This window comes from Cardiocondyla obscurior, linkage group LG04 (assembly GCF_019399895.1).
Source record: "Cardiocondyla obscurior isolate alpha-2009 linkage group LG04, Cobs3.1, whole genome shotgun sequence".
Taxonomy (NCBI): Eukaryota; Metazoa; Arthropoda; class Insecta; order Hymenoptera; family Formicidae; genus Cardiocondyla; species Cardiocondyla obscurior.
This window is the reverse complement of record NC_091867.1, coordinates 4,206,496-4,229,628: the sequence shown is the minus strand read 5'-3', so window position 1 is coordinate 4,229,628 and position 23,133 is coordinate 4,206,496. Positions and strand designations below refer to the sequence as shown.

The 23,133-nt window shown below is 45.7% G+C and overlaps 1 protein-coding gene across 5 annotated transcripts in view; it reads right to left on the bottom strand.

The window, feature by feature from the left end:
• Sox102f (transcription factor Sox102F) overlaps positions 1-23,133 on the bottom strand; it is a 142,901-nt gene that overhangs the window by 58,743 nt on the left and 61,025 nt on the right. Inside the window, exon 4 of one of the 5 annotated variants that reach the window (XM_070656025.1) lies at positions 13,161-13,226. The exons of the other annotated variants lie outside the window; for them this stretch is intronic. Coding sequence (XP_070512126.1) covers positions 13,161-13,226 — 66 coding nt within the window. The remainder of the gene's footprint in view (positions 1-13,160; positions 13,227-23,133) is intronic. 5 annotated transcript variants of the gene reach the window in all.

Genomic DNA, 23,133 nt, shown 5'->3' with positions numbered 1-23,133 from the left:
CAGGAAGGGAAAAAACGAGCGCGGTATGATAAAGTGCATCGTGAGAATGCGAGGCGAGAATCTACAGCCTATAACCATGCAAATTGCTTTCGAGCGCGGTGACGTATGACAAATAACGAGCGATTAGCATACGTAAATTGTTACAGATCTCACCGGCCGGCAAAAAGTGACGTTTAGTCGCATTAATAAAATCTAGCAAAATTTTCATATTCAACGAGTATAACGTAAAAAGACGTACCTAAAAATAGAAGCTCTTTTTTGAAAAATAGTTCAAAAATACATTTAATAAATCCGGAAAATTTTTCACAAATGACAACTTTGCGGTAATCTCAAAAAAAATTTTATTTTCAACCAATCTCTTTTTCCCTCTCTCTCTCTTTTCTCTCTCTCTATTATTTGGAAAATATCCAGAACCGTCAGATTTGAAGTCTCGATTTATTTACACGATCGGACGTGATATTAATCACGATGTTATTGCGGCTTCGTTGTCAGCGAGCCACGCGTACAGGTAGAACAGATTATTTTAAAGAGAACGCGGGACGAATTCGTTCGAAGAGGAGGACGGCTCGCTATTCCGCTGTGCACTCGCGGCATTCACGTCGTCTCATGCGATGCGCCGGTCGTGCCTTTCATATCGCGCGTACGAATACCTGCTGCCGGCACGAGATAAGTGGTTATTCGGGCATGCCGGATCATATTGAAATTCGTTGGGCCAACGATAGGGATCACGGCGCGGCGTTTTGTTGCGATCCACTTTGGCGTTTGATTGGATCATGCCGCGGGAGTCCCGCGGAGTCCTCGCTCTATCTATACATATCATAAACACGCGCTACGCGGAATGCGCTCAGTGGTCGCTTGTGCAACGATGTACTTGTATGTACACGCAACTAATTTGTATAGACATACGCGACAAGAGAGTAGTATCGGGCAAACCGGCATGAAAGAGAAACGCCGGATGGTATAGATTTGAGTCTTTTTACGCGAGCCTTTACTTTTTTTTTTTTTTTTTTGTACCTCTTTCATATTTTTGTGTCGATCGCGAATCGCCGCCAGCAATCGAAGCTATCATTCGGTTAAATGTTAGGAAAAAAGGCCGAGAGTTTCGTTAATTATCAATTCGCGATGTTAATTAACGAGGCATGAGCCAAAGTAAATTGTTAAATACACGCGCGAAGAAATATGTTAATTATTAAGGAAATATAAAAATTTAATATAAAAATATAAAAATTTTCAATATTAACGCTGCGAATAACTAGATGTTTTTTCGCGGTTTTCTCTCTTTCTCTCCCTCTCCCTCCCTCCCGAGATGAGATAAGAGTTCATTGTATGTAACCGATGCCTGGCGTGATTAAATACGTCTTCCCGGATGGAAAACCATAACTTTTTTTATTTTTCTGACGTAATTATACTCCTGTCAGCGAAGCCAAAACGTTGCAGGAACGATGATTGAGACGTAAGACTACTATATAGAAAATTTCATATTCGTGTCAGTAACGTCGTCTTGAAAGTTGACTTCTCCTGCCCTGCACTACCCATATTCATTAGCATTGATTTTAATTACAATTCAAATGACGTCCAGCCGCTTTTTCATTCTAATTTTAGAAAGCGGCAGTAATGTTCATTGAATAAGTAAATTTAAACTGATAATACCGACGGCGGTATATATCCCGAAACCTTTTACAGATCGTAATGCGGGGTAGAGTCGCGCCGAATCGGTTGCAATCATGTAATCGATTGGCGCATATATGCGCCGTTATTCACGTTTTTCTCGGCGCATGATAGTTCCGAGGAAAAAAGCGTTCGAAGAACGTCGCGGAAACTAGCTCTATTCATACGTGACTTCCTAGATCGGCGAAGAGCGTACAATCGGTACCGCGGTCTCCAATGGATGCTCCTTGCGAGGAGATGGGAAAGGGCTTACGGGGGGGGCACGAGGGTGGAGATGGCAATGATGGTGAAGCTGGAGGAGGTAGGAAAAAGGGAGCTCGAAGAGGATGTGGCTCAACTCGTTCGACCCATTCACGTTCCGATGAAAAGGCTGCGTCGAACAGACATCGTGAAAAGAGAAGAGAATTATTATGATTATTATTATTAACGTTTCTATAGGAATGATTTCCCCTTTTCCTATCTGTCTTCGACTTTAGGTAGATAAAGATCGCGGCTCTCCCTACTCTCGGACAGAAGGGAGCCTCCTCTTTTGGCGAGTCGCGAGAAAGGCTTGGGAGTTACAATGCTTGCCCAATTATTGGAAGTTAGACATAACAATCAGACCTGATTTCGGGTTTCCACTCTCGTCCAACTAGCGTTACTTTAATATAATCTGCGATAGCTAAGGAGAACGCAGCCTGAATGGCAATTATTTAAGTATAGTTATTTGTAAAGCAAGAAGCAACATTTAAGTCTATTTAATTTTAAATTACTTCACATCATACTTTGGGTCTCAACGAAGCGCGCTCGAACAGCGGCGTGCAGGGCGTTCTCCTCGCGCGTAAGCGAACGACAATCACACGCACATTGCGATTAATACGAGGCGCGATACAGTCGGTTCAGTGTACACGCACACGCCCGGCGTAAACGTGCAAGTATGTAAATCACGGGCCGGCCACAATGGAACTGTTGTCTGACGTAGAAAGGCTGATGGCCGCCAGGATGGCGGTTCGCGGCGAAGCGCGAGGAAGTGGAGGAGCCACGGCGAAGGTCAGATGAGGTTTGCACGTGCTGGTCCAGGCCCGCTGGAGCGCGATACTCGAAGGTCCCTTTCGTGAAGAGACCATCGTCGTCTTTCGTAGCGTCGCCATTCAAAACACATGGTCCATATTAGCGGGAGCGACGAATAATGGGCGACTGGAATGGGTGTGCTTGACGGAAGAGGTCCCCGGAAACGAGACGGTTGACTCGAGTGACCAAGCTCAATTACGCCAGACGCGCATTTTGATTTCTCTCTCAATTTCTTTTTTTTTTTTTTTTTTCCTTTTTACGTCGGATATAATGATCGACGCGATTCCTCCGTTGCACGAGCAAACGATGCGGCAAGTATCCGGGCGATAATCTCTGCACCCTCCGATCCGCGCTCGGCGCTGGTGTTATTTATGCAAAAGTAGAGTTATGCGTTTACAGAAACAAATTAGCGTAGGGATCCGGTCAGGCTGGCTGAAGGAGTTAATTGGACTCATCTCGCGCGCTCGATCGATTTGCCGCGTATAAATTGCGAGACGCATAAATTACAGTGCATCGTTAAATTTTTACGCGGTCGGTCGAGGCTTTCCACGCTGGCGCACGTATGTGGGAATTGTTAAAGAACACGCGCACGGTAGGTGGGCGTGCGGAAAGGCAGCGGAAGAGGGCACCGGAGGGCGCGAATGCGCCTTTTCTTTTGTCGTTAGGAAATGAGGGAGGGGAAAACGGCGCACAAAGGGCGTCTTGTGTTGGGGATCCGAAGAAAACGAAACCGTGCGTGGGTGTGGGTGCCTGCCATATACTTTGTAATTATATTGCGCGCGTGTAAGCGGCGCCACGACGCGTATCGAATCTCTGTGATCTTTTTCCGCGTCCACGCGTAGCTAGAATCAGGCATTGAGACCGTTACAATTTCGGCCAGTGTAGCGCTCGACGTCGCATACGGACTGAAAATTTTCTGCGGTAACGTAAGACGTAAAAGTTAAATAAAGTTCATAAACCATTTATCGATCTTTCGATCCATACGAGCGGTAACATGTAGAAAATTACTGGATATAAATTAATCCCGCGGATAAATTTATAATGTTCTTCGCGTTTTACAAAATTATCGGTAATCAAACATAGAAAATGGGAATACGATACAAATATAATTATTTGAGCTACATAAGAAACTTATTCCGTTAATTAATAACCGTTTGATAACCGATAACTATTCCAGCATCAAGAATTAAATTAACCGAAATTATAGCAATTTCAATCATTGGCTGAAATTCTGCTTCCGGGCTTTGCTCGCTATATAGCCTATGTAACGCGGTAATTTTGTGCAATGTTATAAATTTGTACGAACGCGGCACGAATAGTACCTTATTACAAATTTTACATAATCCCGACTTCCCTGTGGCGATAATTAGTTGCGATGCCGTTCTTGTGCTCGGCGTATTAAAACAAAAATTAACAATAATTGCTTTTTAATTGCTATTATATCAAAGCAGTAAAGAAGAATACGTATATCGGTATTATTCAAATGGCAAGATTGTCGGATGAACGAAAAAGTTGCATGCATCGCGTAATTATATACTATGTTGTAAATTAATACGAGTGTGTATGTGCCGAGTTATGTTAATTGGAGTAACGAGGTTTCGAGTGTGCTTTATGCATATTTATACGTAAGAATTTTCCAACCACGCAATTTTTTCATTACATAATGCCCGGCTGACAAAACAAGTTCTTATAATGCGCATTGATACGAGAGACACAGTGTAGACAGGAATCTTTATCTCTTATTACGAGGAAATTAATAATTTTTCTTCCCAGCCAGACAGCGATTTAAAATGTCAGACGTTCAGTTTCACGAGAAGACACGATTTTTCCATAGCATATTTTAGTATACATTTATATATTTTTTTTTATTATTACTATTATATAGATTTTATTTTATTTATTTTTTACGAACAGCAGATAGTTCGGCTTGCACCGATGTAATTTTACGGCAAGCACTTAAGTTTTCACATAAAAACCAACTATAAATACCGCGCGTTATTTTCGTTCGAGAAATGACACAAGGCATCCGCGAGTAACTGTGCGGGGTGTACAGTATCTACACCGAGATACTTTGCTTCTCAGACTCAGCGTTGAGAGGCATAACTCATCTCTCTTTCTCTCTCGCTCCTCCGGATGTTGATGACGTTGTTAATTTATCCTCCTCCCCTCTGTATATCCCCCTAGGACCGTCCGTCTATCACGCGGGACATTTTCGTCAGTCGCGCTCCTCTGGAAATCTTGCCAGTTTCTCGAAAAACCGACCCGATTCCAAGATTGCGACAGACGCAATCAGTTAACACTTGAATAAACCGTACGACTTCCAGGGATACTTGAAATGAATAGGATTTCTATGGAGTTCGTTAGATTAAGAGAAGCACGGGAATCGAAATATTTATATTTCTAAGACAATGACAACTTTGCTCAACTGCTATCGTAAATTCAAAATTTTTATAAAAATTATTTAATTAATATCGCTTATTTAATTTCGTTGACGAGAGAAAAAAAAAAGCGTTTCGTACTTCTTCGAACGAATGAAATTAAAAGCGAGCAAACGCTTCTTTGTAAGTCTACATTAAGGTATAAAAGCCAACCTCCGTCCCGATTACATAATTCAATCTAGACGTTAATAATGCCTTATACCTGTCCGTTCTTTTGTCTCTCACATTGCACCTACGTTCACACGTGATAGATTGATAGATGCTTCTTACAAGCGTGGCAAGCAGCCTTTAAGCTTGCACAGATTTACAATAGTCGACAATTAGCGAACATTAGCGGCATCAAAGAGAATAAGAATAAAAAGAAAGATGAAGAGAGAGAGAGAGAGAGAGAATTACGGAGAAGTAATTACTACTTTTTAATGGCTTCATAATTTTATGTGCAATTATTTTTCCTTCATTCATTAAAGCAAATAAATTTTTCTATAACGACAAGAGTCGATATTACTTCCCAAGTAGCTACCACAATTGCGGCACCATTCAGATTAGACTTCGCGATGTTACGTCATTGCGTATTGCGAATTTAATCGCGGCGATTATTCGTTTAATCATTGTCGGCGCAAATAATAGAGCATTTTTCCTCATGCGTCGGTGCCGTTTTGCACGCGGTCGAACGCGCAGGTGTATATTTTATCCCGTGGTTACCACATCTCGATGTCGGAGCGGCTTTTTGTTCGCGCCGATGGAAGCTGACTGCCGGCGCGAGAGAAAGACGGTGCCCGAGACGAAAAATCTCCCGCCTGCGTAACACACACGCATGCCTCGGCGACGTTTCTCATTTGGTTAAGAATAACACCGTCAATCTGTCGCACGGCGCATCGCGGGATAATACGCGGCTTCTTAATTCCCGTCACCGTCGGCGCTCTTTGTCATACCGAATCCGTTCTATTATTATGTAACGAGACGGCGAGCGCACATATCGACGCGAAAAATTGTTAGCCTCAAACTGACAGTTTGAGAAATACATATACGTATACGTGGCCTACACGCGAGAGGAAAAAAAAAAAAAAAAAAAAAAAGAAAAAAAAAAACGAAGAATCGCCACGAATGGATATTTCTTCTGTCTTAAATGAATAGTCAGAATGCCTGTCAAGGTTTACAATTGATTGAATTTTCATCGTCAATTGTGATTAGCAATTTGCAGAAGAATGGACATGAGGCAACATACAGAAGTCACACTTGAATCACGTTTCTTGTAACATCGTCGCGTTTCATCTCCACCGTCGTTCCCTCTCGGTCTCTCCCGTTCGCGATGTTCATGTCCATTAATTCGCCGAGCCGTCTATCGTCGCAGTAAGTAATAAGGTACGAACGACGCGAAATAAAAGACGGGAAGATGTATTCCGGTCACGACGACGGCGGGTCGTTGTCAGTAGCACGAGGAGGGTTGGACTCGCGGCTCTTTCTCGATGAAGATTCGTTACACGACGACGGGAAGGAGGTATCTCATCTCGCGGGCGACCCCGCGCCCGTGACGTAACGTCATAAAAATAATCAGTCCCGTCCGATGAGCCCGGGGCGCACTTTGATCTTCGCGCATTTGTTTCGCAGGGAATCTCTCCCCGTCCGAGAGAGCCTGTTCCGCGCATTTCTTTTTTTTTTTTTTTTTCCACGAGCACACGGCGCGAAAGGGAGAGAAGCAGGAAACGACGGGAAATAGACGGAGCGCCGCGCCGGATGAACTTTCCCAAGCGGCGAGTTTTCGTGCTTGCGAAATAAAAAATTAATGAGAAACGCTACCGCGCGCGCTGTATTTGGTTTCGGCTGCACCGGCAAACGGAAGAAATGACGGCTGGGGCTCCTATTGGCCATTTTGAAATTGAGTACGCCGCAAGTTTAAGGCTCCCTGCCTGATCGCGTCCTTTTTCCTTCCTACTGCTGGCCGGCGTTCCCGGAACTCTTGTAATTTGCCATCGAGAAGCGACGGCAATTTCCTCGCGCGCGATTGGAAACCTATTTACAGCAGAATATATATATATACATATATCGAGCTACGCTAGAAATTATGGCGCCACGAAGAAAAGGAACTCGCGCATGTTGGCCAATCGACGGCGATCGAAAAACTTGCTCTTAACAGATTAAACAGGGCGTTTCGGTCTTTATAACGCAATAAATAGAAATACATTTTTTATTCGCGGAAATATTTATACGATTTAGGAAAAGGAAATGGCGATAGCAGCGCTGGAACAATTTTTCTCAAGTAGAAGTCTGTGATCCCGCCGCTAGTTTAAATGATCGTAAGAAATCGCACGCGGTCCTGATTGTCGTCCAGATCCGACGTCATACGTTCGCGCCAACATAGTTATCCTGATATTTCAGCCGGCATACGCGAAGCGAATATTTTCGCTTAATCGATCGCAACAAACGCAGTGGCATCGGGCGAGGTCTGAGCCTATAGACATCCATTGAATGCAGAGTATCGACTGCACGCTACGAGCCAATGAGAGGATTCCGTGCATAATGCATAGCTGGGATATATTGCAGTCACACGGTATAGCAAAGCTACGCTTGGCGCACACAGAGAGAGGGAACAGAGAGAGAGAAAGAGAGAGAGAGAGAGAGAGAGAGAGAGAGAGAGAGAGAGAGAGAGAGAGAGAGAGAACGAAAGAGAGAGAGAAAGAGAGAGAGAGGAGAGCGAGATAGAAACATGCGTGTACGATATGTCTATGTAACACAGCGTGCAAGCTGCACCGCTCTGTGTGTTTACCTAATAATTATAATTACGACATCGCAGAGCTGTATGTCCCATCCCCTGGCAACCATCTACTCTATTGATTAGAACAGCGAGTCGCGGCTCGATCGACACGACGATACGAAATAATCGACGTCTTCCGTTATATAGAGTAACGCGATACGCCTGAATCCTGTAATTACAGCCATTAATACCTATCGTAATCGCGCCCGGTGAGCCATGGGAGATAACGCGTTTTCATTATCTGTCAATCGCGATCTGAATACTTTGTGTTACTTCTTTTCCGGCGCTCGTATTATCGACCGGATAAAGTCGTGACATTTTACTTGGAGTCTGTACAACCTCGCGCACCATGAATATAGTGGCCAATAGTAAACGACGACGAGATAATGCAATTAAAGGTCGCTATTTAGTGTCCCGAATTGTACCGTCGCCATAACTAATTCATCGGGCTAAGATAGACCGTCGTTAGTGCCGTTAATATGACGCGAGACATTCAGATAAATACGCAATAATCCGGCAGGAATTTCGTTGATTCCTTGTAAATTCGCTTCATCTATCACGTCGATTTGCGGCTGCAGCGCGAATAGAAATAGACGCCGGGGCAAATAACGACGGTGCTCGTCTAGAATTTAAAAGCAATTAAATTATTTAAGTCTCTAGTTACATTTTCCAAATGGTCAAAGAAAACTGGCGTACGAGTGTACTCGCTTACGATATAGAAAGCATTAATATCTCCCTGCGATTTCTTAAGACGAAGAGAAAGGAAATTCATAATGGGAGCAGAATAAAAAAAACGAAGAAAGTGTATCTAATGAAAATCGATGTCGAAACGCGGTTATATGCGCCCGAGCAAGTCGTTAGCGATCGCAGGGCAATCGCTCATTAAGTTTGGCAAGCCCATACGGCAGGCATCAGCAGGAGCAACGATGGACGATAAATTCATCATAGAATAATGACGTTAATGAAGTGCGCGGGGGGCAAGAGAGAGGGAGAGGAGCGTTTGGGGCAACAAGTTCGGGCTTGGATAGCTATGAAATATTCAGGCGAAATCAATCCTGACTACGCGATCCGGGATGGACTTGGGGTGGCCCCGCGGGGGGGTGGTAGGGAGGAGCCGGCAGGTTCGAGGATTTCGTGTCCTGAGAGGAGGGGCGGAGGGTGCGTGTGGAGGGCTCGCGTAAAGCGTAACGGAGGCTCGCTTAACCCTTGAGTTTGCGGCCGGGACTAAAGTAGTTATGTTTGTCCTTTGAGCTGATGGGGCAGGCGCCGCGGGGCAACCCGACTAATCCTACGGGACTCGATATATCCTGCTAATGGGTCCGGTCCCTGTATGCCGGCAAGGAACTTCGACGCCGAGAGAAGCGGCTTTGACGCGCGTTATACGCGATGTATTATGCAACGCTGCATATTGGTAGTTATTGTCGAAGTCTGTGCGGACGTGTATACGCGATATTCTCTCTCTACCTCTTCCTCTCTTTCCCTCTCGGTCGCGTTTGAGCCGTTTAACTTTAGAAAGGCGCACGCTGAAATTCACCGATCACGCATTATTTTATTAACTTTACGAAATTCCGATTCGAGCGACTCGACAAGTTACACGCGCTCGTTCCGACGTCGAGCGCGATTATGTACGGTCGCTACGTGAAAATTAAAAGAAAAATAAAAATATTTAAAAGAAAGAAAAAGGAGTATAGTGGCTAGCGGGGAAGGAAAAAAAAAACAATGCGCCACGATTCGTACTTCACACGGTGAAAAACTAGTTCGCCACCCGTTTTCAGCCGCCGACTGTCCAGTGATTACAAAGTAAGCGTATAACTTGGCAGGCGATGTTTTCGTAACGACATAAATGACACGCACGCGGATATCACATAGGCGTCGATAATACGCGCTCCAGAAGAAACGAAACGAACAGGGATTCGTTATGCATGACTTCCAGAAACCGATCGCGAGAAGAGAGCGAGAGACACGGACAAAAGAGAGGGCGAGATGATAAAGGGGAACAGGGAGGTCGAAGGGGGAGAGAAAGAGAGAAAGGTAAATTACCGGTTTCGCGATAAACGGTTCGCTCGATCAAATCGCCGCGGAATAACGGGCCGAACTTAACGAACGCGTTATGTAACGCAGGTGTAATCACCTGCCGGGACTCGTTCCATCTCTCGCGGAAGGCGAATCGTTGCCGAACCGCGTCGCGGTCAATGCTGGATGTACCGTAGCGTTAATTGCGAGACCGAAGATCTCTACACTCGCGCGTAGTCTTTTCCCCTTAATTAACGTTTCATTAAACCGATGACCGACGGGCACGCTGGCACGAGGGGTCCGGATGCTGCGGCCCGTTCGCGGTTTGCAATTTTTCTTTTCCCGTCTTTGTTTCTTCTGCCTCGTCTATTCATCGCTTCCATCTCTATGCGCTAGATATGCTATTATAATGCTACCAGCACGGAGAATGATGTTTCTATTCAGCTACGTACGCACACGCGAACACGTGTGCGAATATATGTGCGTATACGCGCGCTGCGTGCGTAATTACTCGAACGACACTAATTGAAATTTTTATAGAGGTAAAGTAATATAAAAAAATCGCCGTCGATATGTTGTTTCGGGATACGAGGAGATCCGCGGTTAGCCACAGTTCCCCATCGACCTCGTAATTTTTTTGCGATCTCGGCGCAGGAGTTTTAAAAGCGGGTACTACACCGGGCATTGTGAGCACGGTGGAGGCTTCACAATGGACGGCGAGCGTCTTCTCGTAACGGGTGCGGCGAGAGAGAAATCCTCTCAAGAGAAACAGCGGAGCTCTTTCGGCGGGACGAGGGGCGAAAAAGGAGCGGACGAGAGACAGAACGAGCCGGAGCTACGGCGAGAAGGGAAAAGTATACCAGCGTGGCTAATGAGTCGCGGGATGATTGATTCGCCTATTCGCGCTATGCCGGGACCGTATGCTTTCACTTGCTCTCTCGCTCCCGGGCTCCCCTGTTCCTACTCCCGTTCCCCCTCGCGCCTTTATCTCCCTTCGCGCCGTTCAGTTCATTCCCCATTCACGAACTGTCAGAGCGCCTATGGCAACAACATTCAATAAATATCGTATAAACGCTTTCACCGCGAGGCGAACCGACGTAGTCCCCGGGCCGATTCAAGCGTCCCGACGCCGTCGCGTCAAATGTACAGACCGTATTCTCGGCTTTTATCGACGGTCGCGCGCGTTTGTTTCCGAAAAAGAGAGAAAAAAAAAAAAAAAAAGCGTACGATTTGAGATTTTGTCTCGCGTATATACCTAAGATTGCGACACGAGATCCTTTGCGGTGCGACGGCGAAGTAGATTTTAACGTCGGACGAAAGTTCTTCGCTCTTCTTCCAGGCGTTCGTTATCGCCAGGTGCGAGAGAAAAGGACGATGGATTCGCGATGGATAATGTGTTAAATCCCGACAACTTGACGAAAGGCTGACTCACCCGCACGGCGGGTCTAGCTTACTCACGAAGCTCGTATTTATTACACGCTTATCTGACGGACGTGCTCCTCAATCAGTGCCGTCCCCACGGCTTAAGGTTTTGTGGCGCGACGTCGCGACTTGCCGGGAGAGAAAGAGAGGCCGGACGGGATCAGCGAAAATCTGCGAGCTACAAATAATGCTACTGCACCGCGCTTGCATCCTCGGCGCCTATCAATTCATCTCGCATAAGCGGGCATCACGCGTTCGAACTTTGGGAGCCTTATCGAGCTATTGTTGAGCTGTCTTCGGGAGATGGATCGCGCTAATATAATAGCTAATATAATAGGTACGTTCAGTGTCAGCCAATAAAGGTCTTTTTGTGGTCCGCATGATAGAGTGGCCTGCCATCGCGATTGGCTGTTCCGGCTTGCACGCATGAATTTAACGCACATAAAACGTCCCGAGCCGAGTCTCGTGAGTATCCATTTTTCGAAAAACTTGTGCACACTATCGTTAAGACTTGGAGGTAAGGTTACCAAGCGTTCAAAAACGCTTAGTGACTTTTAATTACGGCGTGGTCGCGGAAGTCGGTTTTAATAAGAGAAGAAACAATGGTCAGTTATTAAGGACACCGCCTTACACTTCCGTTACGATTAAATGGACGTCGGGTGTGACTTCGCGTCGACAATCGGCCGGTTGATGAATTTTCCATGACGGAAACGGGCAGAGAGAAAGAGAGAGAGAGATATATATATATATATATATATATATACGAGCATGCGCCCCGGTGTATGCGGCGGAGGTTCGTTTCCACTTAGCCATATTAACGGGAGTTTGATTGCCGTGCCATCCATCCATCCGTCCATCTGTCCGTCCGGCGGTCCGGCTGTCCGATCCCCGGCTTCCCTCGTCCTCGCCATACCTTCCATCTCGGCGATAGCGCTGGGACGGAAGGGAAGGGGTGGCGAGAGGGAGTGTAATCGGTGTCAACCCCCGGTGATCCGTGCATCAGGGTTCGACGGGAGTCGTGTTACCATGAGCGCCGGGGCCACGAAAACTCTTTATCGCAGGGTCGCAGCGAGTCAGATCGGGCCGAGCGAAGCGGGACGAAAGCGAGCAATCAAAGGGAATAATTCAGGAGGCGGTCACATTGTTCCCCCGCGCGTCCGTCGGTCTCCCGTGGGACGATACAGCGGCGAGTTATGCTACCCGGGCGATAATGAACGACGAAATAGCGTCACGCTCTCGAAGCGATACGAATTTCCCTGAGCGCCTCACGACGGGGAAATGAAATTTTTATCGAGCAACTTATTCAAATGGCAGTGTGCCTTCGTTTCTTTAGAAGCCGTAACTCTCGCTTTACGCTCACACGCGTATTCATAAAACGTATATTTACTTGTAGAGAGAGAAAGAAGAGCTAAGACAGGCTTTTTAGTATATTTCGAAAATAAATTGTTGATTAAAATGTTACGTGAAACGTGCCTGCAGCTTATGTTGACAATAAACGTTTAAAAATGTACGAAAACTCTTCCAAATATCATCGATAAGTAGCCGATCGGGTGGTCCCGGTAACTTGAATCACTCGACGATTCGTTCTGTGCTCCGCGCATTTTATTCGAAACAGTTAATTGACGATAAACTGCATGCACCAGCGCAGAACGCGATAAGAGATATATTCGGGGAATCGCTACATATAAAAAAGAAATAATCTCTCGTCGTCAAACAGCAATTTGTTACGTCTGTTTCCCACAGTTTCGGTTCCCAATAAAAAATAATTATAAAAAAATGTATTACAAAAAAAAAAAAAAAAACTCGTTGAATATTACCGAGAGATTCTCTGTAAAGATGAATATCGAAACGCAGCGACGTCAGGCCGCGATAGTGCTCGTTCCCTGCACAAGTGCAATAATATATTATAATCCTGGCACTGACTTCGGCGAGAGGAAATAGCGGGGGCTCGTGAGACCCGGCGGGAAGAGAGCGCGAGAAAAAGATCGCCGGAATAAGGATGAAGATGAAGGGAGAGGGTGGCACGGGCTTGTCTGGAAGATTAGCACTTCGTATAAAAGTGCTGTAGCACGAACGGAGAACGGCGAAGGGTAGAGACGCGACGGCGATGACGGCGGTGGAGGTAGTTGACAGAAGTATCGAGAGGAAGAGAGATGCACGCAATTGCGTGGCAGAAAAACGAGGGGAGTGAGAAAGAAAGAAAGAGAGAGAGAGAAAGAAAGCAAACGCGGAGGTGGCGAACGTCGAAGGGTGAGCGAGGGGTAAGGGAAACCGGGAGGAAGGAAGGAAGGGCCGCTCACCTTATATACCGTTCGCGCCGCTCGCGCGCCCCGCCTAGCGCCCCTGTATGTAAGAGGAAAATTAGTTTTCAGAAATTTTTATGAAAGCCCTGAAAAGAAACTGTAAGGTTCCCTTTCTCATTGGCGGCTATTTTTGTTCGGGGAGCCGTGGGGGATTTCAATGGCCTTTATTTTACTCGCGCGTTAATCTCGCGCGGGCGATACCAGGAGCCAGGTCGTTCCGGCTTATACTCGGCGCCTGTACGCCAAATAAGAGACTCGGGTAGGGGCTCTGTGCACGGTCACAGAAAAAAGAGGGGCGAGGGGGGACACGCGGGACAGGGGAAAGAAGGGTGCACGATGGACTCATGGGATTCACACCGGTGTCAAACAGAATGAATGAGGTCATTATATATCCTCACGTTATGAAATCGCTGTTTTAATTAGTCCCCAACAATTGCCCGGGCAACGACGTCGCGATAGCGTTAATTTTTGTAATTAAGCACCGCGACCCCTGCCTGTTCCGAGGGAGAATGCTAACGAAAAGGCTCTTTGTGGAGATCTAAATCTGTGAAGATCTAAAGCGACAACCGCGACGAGTCGGCAGGCGGCAAACTTGTTAATGGGAATAAACGTCTCCAAGAGATCTACGGTCGTAATTACACAAACATTTAGATCGCGCGCTTAACGTGCTAGTTTTCAACGTAATAAATGTTTATCGCGAGATTCCGGTCCTCGATGCACTCGATATGCGTGTATTTTTTTTCTTTTTTTTTTTACAAATAACCACTCGCTGCCAAGTATATCGCGTAATAATACGATACAAGCAAAGAATGTATAAATTAGAATGAATTGTTCGTTGTATTACTATGCAGAAACAAGTTTTACGGCGATAAAAATATCGATTTCATAATACAACACATTTTATTGCAATCACGCAAAGAATGTTTTAAAGCAACGATTTAATTTGAATACCTTATGGGCTTTGAAAGTGCTTGATAAATTTCAAATTATAATACGTGTTGGACAACCGTACAGAAGAAATAAAAATTCGGATAAAATAGGAGCAGCAAATAGTCGCCGAAGTTTCTCGCTTCTGTATCGTCGTAGATAACGCGAGCAAATGCGATTTGTCTTACCGCTGTCCTATTGTTACACGAGCAATTCATCGAATGGTACCCAATTATCTTCGGCTCTCTCGAGCGCCGATCGTATAACGAACCGATCGACGGCTCGTTATGTCCAAGCCATAATTCTTGCCCGCAAGATCGTCGCTAGAGTGAATTATCAGGTACATTTGTACCCGTTCAACGGAACGGCGTGAGTCGTGGATATTATGCGGTGCTTAAGATCAGAAAGCGCTTGAAATAATTGTCCGCACCCGTACTCGTGTATATTCGTATCCCCGACGCAAATATTTCTCGCGAAGATGTGTGACGGTCACGTGACGAATTTACGTCAAGATACGATCTAAGATATGAGGAAATTCAGACACGAATATTGCACACGTTATTTTTGATCGTTGATAAGCGTCTATGAATAGTGGCACAAGTGATGTATAAATCGAGTAAAGCGTCTATTTGTGAAATATCATATCTACTGTATAATTAACTGAAATGTATTTTATGAGTCGAATATCGCCACCAGACGATAAATCAAACATTATTTCTATATATTTAATAACAATTTCTATATATTTAATAAACATTACAAATTTAAATATACCTGACGATAAAACTGGCATTGCAAGTTCAAAAGTAGTTCAAAAAGTAAGGAAAATCTCGGCAAAATCAAATCACGGACGTCAATTTTGAATATTAAGAGATGACAAGTATAAGTAAGAAAAGTAAGTACGATGAACGAGGAGAAGGTAAGGTATACGTATGTCGCGCGTTCTTACTTCGGAATGAGGCTGCAAAGTCGCGTCAATACACCTTACGAAGGAAGGGAGTTGGAAACAGAGAGAAAAAGAAAATGAAGAGAGGGTGAAATAGAGAGTTGCAAGACATGGTTGTGCGAACGGCGGAGGTAAGAGGGTGGGATAGAAATAGAAAGAGAGAAAATCGGAGCTATAGGGACGGGGGTTCCTCGAAGTCTTGGCTCTCATACGGGAAGGATGGCTGGCGAACTTGTACAGGCGCATAGTCGGGGAATCGAGAGGGAGAAAGAGGCAAAAGGCAGAGGGGTGAACGTGGTGAAAGCGGAGGCGGCGGAGAAGGTCACATGGTAGGGGATCTTCGGGGCGAGAGATCACTGCGACGCCGATATTACTACAGCCAGCCCGAAGATTACCAATATCCTTGAGAGGCGCTCCAGTCCTGTCATAAAAGACGGAGCTTACGAAGATATTACCTAGCTAGCTACCTACCGTCAACGCCGACAGGCGCAGCCATCACCGGCGTTAGCGCCGTAGCCCGATCATCTCACTTTTCGCAACTTCATTTCGGGGAATACTAAAAACACAGAGCTAGCGAGAAGATCACGGCGTCGCGAGAGAAAGAGGCGCACCGCCAGGCGGTGGTCAACATCGTGCGGGGCGGGGAACTGTCTTCACCTCCGAGAGAGGCTATACTAACGCAATTTACTCGGAGACCTAAGATCGTCGGGCATGACGTTAAATTGAGATTAAGACGGATTCGCCGCTCCCAGAAAACTCATAAATTTGGGGTTATTTCTGTGGAGATGAGATATTACTTTGTCTTATTTCAGAAAGTGTTATATTCCTTCCTTAAAAAATTATCAGAATCGCGAGTGATCTGTAACAGCGCGTATAAGTTATTATTTTTTTTTTTTAATTTAGAATAACAACAAGCATTATTTTTTTTTTTTTTTTTAAACACGATGCAAGGGTATCACGTGTATTGCGTCCGATTGTTTAGGCACGCGAGAAAATGATACGAGACAAAACTGACTTACAAGGATTCGTAAAATATTTGCCGGATCGTGTTAGTTTTGCGTAATGATTGAAACTGGAGAAACTCGCGGGTCTTTCAGTTAACGTCCGGAAACGGAGTACGTCGAGGAGAAGCATATACTTCGCGCAGTAGCTAAGGGCATTCGATAAAGCGAGACGTTCGCGACATCAGCTTGGTGCCAATTCGAAACTCCCACGCGCTTTGAAGCGACTAGCCGGAGAATCCAAAAGGGACGATTGGACGAGATTTGTCTCTCCATATACGCTCGTGCCTCTCGAGTATGGCTGAATCCTTAATAGGGAATCGACCGAGTTATTACGTCCCCGTCGGGTGTTACATCGGCGGAGGTATATGAGGTCGTGTATACAATGACACGGGACATTGTGGCGGCGCTTTGTACGACACAAAGCTTTAATCCACGAGCAGATCTGCCAATGTCAACATCCTCCCCCCGCGCGGACACCCCGGTGCACACGCGCGCAAAAAGACGGCTCCCTTTCCACCTATCTGTCCGCTGGGGAGCTAGCCTCAATAAATGTCCCATAATCCACCCCGACTTGAATAATCGTCATTCTCCGACCATTGTATCGTTTCCTTGCAAAAACCCTCGACCGCGCGGTTTGAAGATCGATGCATTTATAACGCATACGCATATAGACACATCCGCGTTGTTATGACTATTCATTGCGGTTGGAGAGATATATTCGAGCCCGCGGGGCATCGATACTTTTCGCATCTGTAATAAACTGCGCGAAGCTAAGAGACGAAAAACGCGAAGCTATTACCGTTCGTAAAATTAATCTGCCGTGTTTCAAATTATCGCCTCCGAACGTTTATTTTAGAATCTACGAGAGAGAGAAAGAGAAAAAAATTTTGTTTAATAAATTGCTATTACAAAATTCAAGTGCTAAAAGTGTTATGGACACAGCGAACGAGCTAACTGTGACTCTTTCGCCGTTTGAGATTTCATCTATTTCGCCGCACGAAAGAGCCGTGGATTAATCCTCAGGCATAGCGAAGACGCGGTACTCCTTCAACGTCGGCCTGAAAGGCGGCTAATCCTTCAGTCCGATCCCATTCTTCCTTACTTTTATTCGCGCACACGGATTGTTCGCGCGACCGTTAGACGGAACCTGTGAAAAGTGGCACGTCTGCCGGTGCGAGGCCCCCGAGAGGCCGTAATTTATGCGTTACGCTCTCGCCAGTTCGCACACATGGCCAAAAGTTCTCCGGATTGTCCGGCGACTAGATATATCCATGCCCGAAGAACTCTCGTCTTCGAAAGATATTTAGAATTCCGATCGCGTACGTTGCCTTCAAGCCAACCGACTGATTTACACGACAGTGCGTATGCCGTGTACGACTGAGCGACTAGTGTTAACCGTAATTTATGTTTTTAACTTGAAAATCGATTTTGTTCAATCGCACAGAAGGCCGACTATGCGCATCGGATTTGTTAAAAAATAAAAGCGATATGCAAATTATCGGTGTACCGCTCGTATAGAAATTTATAATTCTATTTATTCCATTTAATTCTATTGTAAATATTCCCTGAGTAAAATATACCTTGCACATGCCAGCGTTCTCCTGAAGAAGATAATTTCTCTCGCGCGACGTTAACATGTCGCATGTTTAATATTCGTGCTGGAGCGGAACAACGTGCATTTTACATGTGTACCCGGCGCGATGAATTGGAATATTGCCACGACTCGTGCAGGATAATTCGAGTCATCGCCGATGAGATCGTGACGACGATCTCGCAGTAGCGAAGACGATCGTTACAACGGCGATCGTAATAGAGCGGTCGTCACAATATAATTACGCGGCTTGTAAGCGTCGTGCGGAGGGGGAAGCGGGTGAGACGAGGGACACGTGGCGTCGCGAGATGCAGCTTATTTTGACATTCTTATCGGAGAATCAGAGTGTGGTAATCCCCGAGGCGGCGTGTGTAATCTCATCCCTCTTCCGAACCGTCCCATCCCCGACCAAGTTTCGCTCTTCTCCGGGTAAGTCCCATGGCCCTTCAGCAACCCCCTTACCGACCTCTCTCCCCTGGGCTCTGTTTCGTGTTCCCTACAAGCGCGCTCCCAATACGCTTTATCCGCACCGCTCTCCCGCCGTCTTCCTCTTTGCACCATGCACGAGTCGCTAATCTACTATTAATTGCCACCACAAAACATCCCGCGTGTCAGAGTGTGGGTACGAATGGCAATGCTGCTATTTTGCGCGCTCGTCAGTATTCACGGGCCGTCTTCTCTGTGTCATCGAATTATATGGGTTGCTTTTTATTGCTATTTATTGCTGCGATTTACGGGATTATTTAATCGCCTGTTATATTTGCACGACAACTACTAATAACAATAAAAATAATTGTAACAATAAAAAAAAATAATAATAAAAAAAATATTATTTTTAATAAAAAATAAAAATTAGCGTTAGTTTAGAAAAATTAACTTTTGCAATTTATATTAAAAAAAAAAGTTTAATAATTCGAATTTTGAACTGTCGACTAACACATCAACTTCAACGCACGGTTCAAATTGAAAATGCTGCTCTGCGGTGAAGATAATGTCGCGCAGCGGCTTGTTTCATCTCCGCGAGTCGTCGATGTAATTGACTTATTCGAAACGAACGCGATTTATTTCTCGCGTCAGATATGCACGAGTCATCGGTCGCGCGGCGATGGGCAGCGGCGACACGTCAGCATTTTGCAGTTCGCAGCATCCGCTGCTTGCCGAGGGACGAAGAAGGAAACGTTGTCGGCCGCCCGCGGCGACGGTCGACGCAAATACCCATCCGTGGTCAGCGCTGCGACGTCGCCCTTTAACGATTCGCGTGTCGTTTAATTTAATTTGACGATCGCTCGTTAAAGTAAACGCGCGAACGAGAGACGGGGCATTAAATCTCGCACCTCCAGGCCGTTCGCGCGTGTACACGCGCGTTCATCCACCTTCGCTTTCGCGTCTCCCCCTTGCGCCTCGCGCGCTGATCATCCTCAACGAGCGAGCGACGAGAGGAGCATTCTTGTCCGCTTCTTTGTTCCGCGCTCTCCTCCCTTTCTCTCGCCGCGGCGTCGTTCTCGCACCCGGTAGCCATTACAATATCGTCTTTTTTACCTTCTCTCTAGCCGAGACACTCGCAGTTATGAAAATCACGACTGCAAGTGACTACCGTCTAGAGATCTGCTTCGGGGGACAGAGGGTCTCCTATTGCACGCTACTAACTATGCATGGAAGCTACGGTGCGCGGTTACACACGACGGAAACCTCATTTTCTTCTTAAGGTCAAGCACCTCGAAAGAAAAAATAAAGGCGACCGTGCCACCCAAGATTTTTGCCTGAATACGTTTCACTTAAAAAATTGCGTCACGAAAGCGCATAGGTCTACAAGTAGAATCGCATTCGTCCGTCTCATTAGCGGCGGTATGCCTGATCTTCTGCCAATCGCTATTTTTGAAATAATTTTATTCACCGCGAATTCTCTCACGGTAGCCGAGTTATGTAATGACAACATTATTACCCAACTCTATAATTAGTCTTTGTGAAATGTAGTAGATCGACGTGAACGTCATTATACTTTCCTTATGTAAATCTTGACGCGGAAAAATCTATATGAAAGACATATATTGCAATATTTCCTCTGGCTAAGATTTATTCTTTCCACCTACGAGATTTACATTGTATAATCGGTCTAAACGTTACTTTATACAGCCAGAAGGAATTTGTCATTATAGAAATTCCCGCGATTATTATCACCGTGCAATATCTCAATAGCGCAATTACAATTGTAAATCTTTATCACCTACTGTATCGGGCCATATACGTAACACGTCGCGAGCGCGGTGGCCGATTAATAGCGCTATCGTTGTCGATAACTTTGTTCGCCCATTAGGCACCGTCGGCGATTTGATTTAGCCGGTGTACACCGTAATACTCGATGCGTATCATATCGCGAGAGCGTGGCTCGCGCACGCAGCGAGACCAGGAAGAGGAGGCTTCGCAGCGCAGCTAACGTCGTCTTTTTCCGATCGTTACGGCGCCGATATACTTTCTTTCATGCTCAAGGTCGCACTGACGGAAATCATTATTTAGAAGCGCGCGGCGTACGGTAATAGCAGTGCTCGAAGACATTTCCTCATTGCTGCCGCGTATACCGTTGTTCGATAAGCGTAATGTGGAACGCGTGCGTAGATAATTGGAAAATCGACGCGCCGCGATCGAGACACTTGGCGGTCTTTATACATATTACAGTGATCGATAACGGTAAAAGGATGCGTCGGCTTTATGCCGGTAACATTTTAATATCGCGAGCCGGCGCGCCGGCGAAAAATTCGCACGTTGGAATTACGCGCGATTAATGAAAATTGAAGGGGAGATTGAAGGTGTTGCCTACGTACGAGTAATCGAGTGTAGAAATATTTAAATTGTGATAATGACGGAATAGTCATCTCGTAAGTGCACGTTACGAGTTTATTCACTCGTAACTAATGACTTGATTTCATATTCCGTTATACCGTGAACATATAATTACGAGAAATGAATAAATTTTTGAGCAGCGAGAAAAACCGAGTTAACGTGCGCGCGTCGAACGCAACGAAGACGAGTGTTAAGATTATTAATTATCCGCGATCGCGACCGATCGAAGCAATTTAAACGATGTGCGGCGCACCGTCTCTGCCGAATTGCCCGCGACGTGACGCGATATAAATTTAATGACGAGTAACACGCGAAGTGGCGCGGGACAGATAGCGAAACCGGCGGGACGCGTCCGTACCTCTGGCGACTACGTATACAAATATAAGTGGCGGTCGCTTGACGGAAGCGGTGACACAATTTAACAATGTAAATTTAGCTTTCAGCGCAATGCAACGATACGCGTGATATACGAGCTGCGGGTGTAGGAGTGTGCTCCGCGCGTACGAGTGAGCGATTGCAGGCGCGCCGGTGCATCCGTCTCCGATGGCATAAGCGCGCACCGGTCCCGCGCCGCTAACATAATAAATGCAGCGCGGCGTACCCGACGTACACGGTGTGACACAGCATCCGGCAGCATCCCCGACCCGTACGTGCCGAGGGGCGAAAAATTTCGGCACGCCACGCGACGTCACCGTCCGCGGTCTTTAACACTTGCCCTTAATTATCGCTGCACCGTGCCGAACGTTGATACAGGGATATTTCCCGTCTCTCCTCCTCTACGCCCGGATCTTCCGATGATTCTCGCGCATACACACACGCGCTATTTCCGGCAAAGGATGCGACCGACTCGAAATTAGAATCCCGTGTGAGTGGCGGGTAGAGCTAGGTCAGGGCCATCGTTTCGAAGAAGCGACAACCGCTGTGCGAACCCGCGGCGTACATGAAATATGAATGTTTTTTTTAAACGCGTCGCCGCGCGCGTGTATCACTCGAGAGTGCATAACAGATCTTTTATGCAGTGCCTACCTTCTAAGGATAAATTTAGCTAGCGCATAAGTTTTACGACCGCCGTTTACGGTGATTTACAGAGATTATTCCGTGTCACGCCGCGTTTAACGCTAAGCAATTTCTTCCCCGGTGGTATCTCGCCTCGGCATCAGACCTCGGCGAGCAGCGATTTTATTAAAGATAAAGCTATCAGTAACGCATAATCGCAACTGCATTTGACGAGATAATTGAAAGTGTTACTACTTGTTAAATGTATGCTTGATTTTACGATGGTGCCTCGTTCCATCAACCGTTATTGTCACGGTTTAACGAATCCTTGCGATGGGACGGCAAAATACACGGTCGTCAGAAAGGAAAGTAACGAATTCTAAGTCGCGAGGTGGAGTTCCAAAGACCGCTTTTTGTACCTATATATACAACGCACATATTTCAGACAATAATAATTTAGACACGTGTGGGCCATACGTGCCTGCGAAGAAAACTCACGGATAGATAGATGTAACGGGCTATTCGAACCGTGTGTTCGTATATGCGTGTACGTATGTGTGACGTAGAGGCTGTTCGATTATACCTCCGAGCTTAACATCGCGCTCTAGGGTGTTCTGCTCTTAGCGATGATGATGGAGTTGACAACATGCACTTCCGATATTTCCTGTTTTTTTTTCTTTTTTTTTTCCCCCTCCCCCCTTTAACTTCTTTACAATAAATAAAATATACGTAATGACATAACTTTGTTACGTGCACTAACAGCAAAAATTTAGAAATAGCCTTTTTCTTTATATTAAACCACCATAAATTATAGTCGTCGTTGAATATTTAATTAAAAAAAAAACTTTGGAAAAAGAAAACAGAGTAAATGATAAGTGGCGTAGTTAGAGCCCACGTTGAAGTTTCATTCATCTATCCCTCGAGAGAAATTATCGAGCACCGTGTCCACCATGCTCTATAGACTTTAATTAAGATTACAATTAGCTCTCAATAATTTGTGTGCGCGTAATCACAGTTTAGGATCTCCGAGCGGATCCAGCGGCTTTTGATACTGGCCAGGTAAGACAGGAGAATAAGAGAACAATCCCTTAATGGTTTGTTTTAAAGAGTAATGACTACCGAGCGTGACGCGCAATTTCTTGAAGCTTTTGTTGCGGCAAGACTATTATTCAGATACACCGAATG